The 6,313-nt window shown below is 34.7% G+C and overlaps 2 protein-coding genes across 3 annotated transcripts; one reads left to right on the top strand and one right to left on the bottom strand.

Annotated features, from left to right (window-relative positions):
- Window positions 1-1,605: 1,605 nt before the first annotated feature.
- LOC120090674 (cocaine synthase-like) lies at window positions 1,606-2,178 on the top strand. The gene has a single exon (XM_039048391.1). The coding sequence runs from the start codon at window positions 1,606-1,608 to the stop codon at window positions 2,176-2,178; it is 573 nt and encodes a 190-aa protein (XP_038904319.1).
- Window positions 2,179-2,912: 734 nt separating this feature from the next.
- Window positions 2,913-5,965, bottom strand: LOC120092125 (Amino acid dehydrogenase family protein). Of its 2 annotated transcripts, XM_039050338.2 has the most exons (6): window positions 5,934-5,952; window positions 5,707-5,822; window positions 5,401-5,584; window positions 4,668-4,825; window positions 4,279-4,491; window positions 2,913-3,404 (listed from the first exon to the last, which is right to left on the bottom strand). In XM_039050338.2, exons 2-6 carry the CDS (start codon window positions 5,818-5,820, stop codon window positions 3,174-3,176), a joined length of 900 nt encoding a protein of 299 aa, XP_038906266.1. In that variant the 5' UTR covers window positions 5,821-5,822; window positions 5,934-5,952; the 3' UTR covers window positions 2,913-3,173. The 2 variants fall into 2 exon arrangements, with proteins under 2 accessions (XP_038906266.1, XP_038906265.1); XM_039050337.2 differs by having other exon boundaries at window positions 5,707-5,965.
- Window positions 5,966-6,313: the final 348 nt, after the last annotated feature.

Below are 6,313 nucleotides of genomic sequence, written 5' to 3'. Positions count from 1 at the left end.
GATGGGTATTTGGGAGATTTAAGTCAGGTATGACAACGGTACCAACATGGGATATAACCATATGATTTTCTATTAGTAGCATGAAAAGGAAAGTGATAGAGCAGGAGTTGAGGAAGACGTAAAGAAAACGTTGGAAGTCATGTGATTACAAACAAGTAGAATCAAGAACCCAAGAATTATTTGAAGGGGCTGTGAAGGTAGAGGATTTGGAGGATGTTACTTGTCGTAAGAAATGTTAAAGGTTACACGAACAACCAGATCTAAGATGAAGACCGAATCTAGAAGTAGGTGCAGCAGCATGCACGAATCTGAGTAGGCATAACGATGTGCGAGCAGGGCAATCCAGGAGTAGGCACAAGCGTCACAAACGAATCTGGGTAGGGTGTGCAATTTGGTCCATCACAAGAGTTGGACGACAATCGATAGTGACGACAAAAGGCAGGGATGACGACTGAGCTAAACAAGATAAAATTATAGGGCTTTGATACCTAGAAGAATACATATAAATATACACAAGATGAAAAAATAAGAAAAATCTACTCATTAGCCTAAATTGTAGCTTCTAATGCATATATGGTAGCATTTCAAACCAAAATTCCAAATCTTTTACAAGATATATTAAATTAATTATCTTATCATATTAATTCAATTTTAAACCACAATATAATCCAAAATAATTCGAGATAATTAATTTAAAATTATCTAAAAGTTTGGAATGTCACAAAAAAAAAAAAAAAAAAAATATTTAAGAGGCCATAGATAACATAAAAGGAAGATAGAGAGGAAACGGAGAAAAGGTGATGGAGCAAACTGTTTCATACATATAATAACGGTATGAACAGTTTGTAAAACTTTTTTAAGGTTGAAGGTATTGATGTCATTTGTGAAAGTTATGTGGTATTTTTTAAATGAGGTACTAATGATTTCTATCTATATATGCACCAACAATAATAGTATTTTTTTAAAAACTTTTTTAACAACTATTTGAAACTTTTGAAAGCTTAGTACTATTTTTGAGACAAAATAGTAACCGTCTATAGAAAAAAAACAATATAAGAGAATTTTTTTAACTTTTTTCTAAGTGCATTAAGGAAACTTTGGAAATTAGTTTGAAGTATTTTTTAAACAAAGTACCAAAATATTTCTTATAAAATAAAAATACTTCAAAATTAGATTGAGAGGAGGAGGAGGAAGATGAAGGAGAAGAAGAAAAACTTTTAGAGCGATAAATGACTTTGGAGACAATATCTTCAATCCCAATTTTAGGTCTTTCCATCTGGTGTCTAAGTTAAAAACTTTTAGTAAGTTTTGAGTTTGATTTCAATTTAATCCCTAAATTTCAAAATATTATAATATTACCTTTGAATTTGAGTTCTATTTTAATTTCGATCCTAGATTTCAAAATTTTACGCTTTTAATCTCGATTTTGACTAAACACTCACTTTCAATCTTTAATATTTATGTCTACTAGTTAATTTAAAAATAATTAAAGAAATATAATAAATTTAGGTTCACTATTTTTAAATCACTATTTCATAAATATTTTAAATTAATTAATAGACATTGAGTGAATATTTAGTGAAAAATAATTTAAAAAATAGATTAATGAAATCTTTTCTGCTAATTTCTTCTATCAAAGGTAGTGTGCCGGCGACAAGTCTTCTGCAGTACATCAACCTGCGTAACAGAGTGGATCCGCAATTGCCGGTGACATTATCAGGAAACATAATCTCATTCTTCATAGCATCATCGACAAAGCCGGAGCAGAGAGAAATGGAGCTACAGAACTTAGTGGATGACATGAAGACGAACCTTGAAGAGTTCTGCAAAACCTTCCCAAAAAATTACAGAGCTGAACAATGGGGTTTGCTTCAAAAAATTACATGTCAAAGAATCAATGGAGAGGATGAGAAATCCAGGGGATTATACTTTGTAACATGTACGAGCTGGTGCAAATTTCCTGTTTATAATGTGGACTTTGGATGGGGGAAGCCTGTATGGATCACTGTACCTGCTGAGTTTCCATGGAAGAATATGATTTTGTTGATGGATGCCAGAGATGGTGTGGGGATTGAAGCCATGGTGAGCTTAGAGAAGAAGGAAACGGAAGTGTTTGAGCAAAATCAAGAGCTTCTCTCATTTTGTGAACTCAAACTCCAGCTCAAATGTTTTCACTAGGTGTGTCCATGTCGGAAGGAAATCAAATCATCGACTTTTAAGATGAGTCTTGTCCTTTTATCATGTACTGAGATATAGATCGATAGATAATCACGATGATTATGTTGGTATTGAAAAGGAAGTATATTTATAGATGTTGGAATGTAACTATATTAAAGGCAATGGTGGCTCGTCTATCAAACTTAGGTTTCTAAAGTCAGAATTAATTTAAGTTTCCCAAGCAAATGACCGACTTACTTCACATGGAAAAAGATTGTCATTTAGAACATTAAGTTTCTTTGTCTTCATCACATTGTGAAATTATTGTAACCCTTCGAAGCATACATGGTGGCTAGCGACACTCGAATCTTGCTACTTACTCTCTCCCATCTCAATAATCCTGATCGCTATTGCTCTTGATGACTCGACACAGTTATTCTTGCTCTTGAACTTGTTAAAAGAATTCTTACTCACTCCGTTATAGAGAAAGTTGGAGATGAAAAAACAAGAAAGGAAAAATGAAACGTAATATTTTTGTTCAAATTTAAGATATACAGAACAAGAATAAAAAATGAATAACAAGAAAGAAAGTGAAAGCAAGTGCAAAGAAAGTGAAAGCAAGTGCAAGTGTCGAGTCAACGAGAGTGAACATGAATAAAAAGAAACTAGCATCGGACCACCATGCGTGCATTGCAAGGTTGTTACAATAATTTCACCGTGTGATGACACAAATAAAAGGTTATAAAAGACTTAAGTTTCTAAAAAGTTGTCTTTTTTCATTTCAACTCTTCAAAATGGATCATCCTTACAAAATTCCCCTAAATTAAGATGGATTTTATAATGTATTATGAATGCAAATTGATTTCAATTACTCCACAATCTTCTATAATTAAAGGAAAAAGGAAACTACTACATCAGTACGAAAGGATTGCACAAAACAAAAATGTACCGTTTATTTTGAAATTACTCTGGAAAAGTCCGACAAGGATCCGTAACAAGCTGAGGTATTTATTTCTTCACTGCTCGATCACACGCTTAGCCCCATCCAGAGTATTCCTAAGCAGCATGGCAACAGTCATAGGGCCAACGCCACCAGGAACAGGAGTTATCCAACCAGCTACTTTACAAGCTTCCTTAAAATCTACATCCCCGACCAGCCGGTAGCCCGACTTCTTGGTTGGATCATCAACTGCATTTGTACCGACATCGATGACTGCAGCACCTGGTTTGATCCAACTTCCCTTGATCTAACATCAACCAAACAATACAACCATGTACACCGGTAAGTCGACTATCATTAGTTGTGTTTCAACAAGCAAACTTGTTGAAAATGCAACCAAAGTCCCACATTGACTATATAAGGGGATAATAAACGTACGTTACCAAAGATAACTATTTTCATTGGTATGAGTCTCTTTTCGGGTGAAACTAAAAGTAAAGCCATTAAGGTTTATGTCCAAAGAGGACAATCGTATACCGTTGTGGAGATACACATCGAGGGTCATTGTCTCTAGCAAAACTAAATCAAATTCCCCACTAGCAGATATCACTGGCCTGCATGTCCATGCCTTATTTCTTAATGCTTTTGCAATTATGGTTCCATCATGCATATGCATATGGCAAAGATTTAGGTCTCTGAATGTACTTTTCTAGTTTGAAGTACCAACTTTGATGATTGTGCTTGCTTATTCTCTCAACTATCTTTCTTTAACTTTGAGTTAACATTGTTCAGTAAATAATGAGGTAGAATTTCTATTGGGGGGAGATAGATGATATAAGAATGTAGATATCTGTATAAAATAAAATCATTGAAGCAACACACTAAATCGTTTTCATAGATCATGTCACTTAATATTGTTCCCCTAAATGTGTCATTATTTAGTTAACAACATGAATTATATAGAACAAAATTTTTAATTTCAAAGACAAGTTTTAGTTAAACCTATCGATCTGACCTTTTCTTTTGTCCAGTACTATTCTAGTATAAACATATTTCCTAACATTGTTTTATCTCGGGTAAACTTGGGGACCAAATTTGATACTCTCTGTGAAGTGAAACAGATATTCAGATAAAAGTAAAGCGGAAGGAGAAAACATCGTGATTGTATAGCCAAAGCATACCATTTGTGCCTGTCCTGCTGCAGCAATTACAATGTCAGCTTCGCGGATAATACTTTCTGGATCGACAGAACGTGAATGGACAATTGTCACGGTTGCATCTGCTTTAAGAAGCAACAATGAAACTGGTAATCCAACTATGTTGCTTCGCCCCATAACAACTGCCTTCTTTCCCCTGATGCTTATTCCACTTCGTGACAGCAGCTCAAGACACCCCTGAACATAAAACGATATCTCAGACTAGAAATTGAATTGCCGTTTCCTGAGCTAAGATCTGCATAAAACCAAATCTTGAACATAGATAAACAAGGATCTATTGCTCTTCTAGCTGAAAGAGATCTATCAAGAATGAGATGATGATTTTCTAAGGCTTATAAAACATTCATTATTGCCTTTGGAGTGCAAGGTAGAAATAAGGGATCTCTGCCTTTCATTGCAAGCTTCCCAATGTTCAGAGGATGAAAGCCATCTACATCCTTATCAATGCTGATTTCAGATAGAACTTTTTCTTCATTTATGTGGTTTGGCAAAGGAAGCTGAACCAATATCCCTGACAAATAAACGAAGATTTTCAAAATTCTAAGCATTAAAAAGAAAAAAAGGATCAAAATGAAAAACTCCAATATCACACATTAACGGTAAATTACTTTTAGAACACTTTTTTCAGTAATTGTGAGGTGGAGGATCTAACCATCAACTGGTAATTGATGTCTTTCACCACTAAATTGTTTTCAGATTGACTACTTTTAATACTTTAAAAAAGTAGTTTTGGACCATTGGAGTAGCTTTTAAAATATTTAGACACAGACAAGTTTTAAGTTTTGAAGATTTATAAAAACACTTAAAATACTTGTGTTTCTAGAAGCACTAAAGGGGTACTTTTTCTTAAAATGCACCACCTTCAAAAGTCATCTGGAATGAACTACATGATTTTAGAAAGGTAAAAACCTCTAATTAACATTTATCACAGATTCACAAATCGGGAAAATGAATCCAAGAAACGATTATCTATCAGAAAACATCTTCACTATACTATTTCGAAGACAGTACAGGCTCCATCAAATTTGAACTGTAGCACTAAAATTCGAAGATATCCTAAGTATAGAAGTACAAAAAGAGATTAACCATGTACTTCAGGATTGGCATTCAGCTCATGGACCTTGCCGATCAATTCAGCTTCAGACACTTGCTCAGGAAGATCAATCTCAAAGGACTTGATTCCTACTTCCCCGCAAGCCTTTCTCTTCATAGTTACGTAGGTCAGCGAATCCTTTCTATTCCCCACAATCACCACCGCCAGTCCTGGAACCTTCACAAATCCCACACCATATGAAACAAGAAAGATGCTAAAATCAGACAGATATAACGCAGAATTTCGTACAAGAGTAAATCGAAATTGTGAGAATATCGCTCGAGCACAGGAAACTAAACCTTTCCATATTTGTCAGAGAGTTTGTTCACTTCCTCGGCGATTTCAGATCTGACAGTCTGTGCGATTGCTTTGCCGTCGATTATTGTAGCTTTGTGATCGGATTCGGACGCCATTTCTGCAGGTGACAAGGCGAAAATGGTTACCACTTCTGGATTGATGGTATCAGTGGCAATGGCTCAGAGTAATGGATGAGCTGAGATTGAGAAGAATTGATTTGTGTACTCACTGAGTTGCAACCATGAAATTGGTCGAAAGGAATCTGATGGGCTTGGATTTGCGCGATCGACTGTGGTCCGAAAGAAATGGGTCCGTCTGTCAGATCCGAAAATGATTTCACTTTATAGGCAAAGAAAAAAAAAAAAAAGAGACACGTGGAAAACAATCAGAATTCATTTAAAAAATATAGAAATTACAAAAACTAAAACCATACAAATACAAGGTGGCCAGTTAGCGTTGTTCTTCATGGAAGAGCTTTTATTTAATGGTGACATTCTAACACTAATGAAAGTCAAATTGTTTAATCCTCTTCCAATTACTATATAATCTCATATGAAATAAGAAAGTCAAAGAACTATATATTGTATTGACTTAAAAAATGATCATATA

This window comes from Benincasa hispida, chromosome 11 (genome assembly GCF_027475165.1).
Source record: "Benincasa hispida cultivar pf3 chromosome 11, pf3_genome.v1.1, whole genome shotgun sequence".
Taxonomy (NCBI): domain Eukaryota; kingdom Viridiplantae; phylum Streptophyta; class Magnoliopsida; order Cucurbitales; family Cucurbitaceae; genus Benincasa; species Benincasa hispida.
The sequence above is the reverse complement of the archived record's forward strand: the minus strand, read 5'-3'. Positions and strand labels throughout refer to the sequence as shown.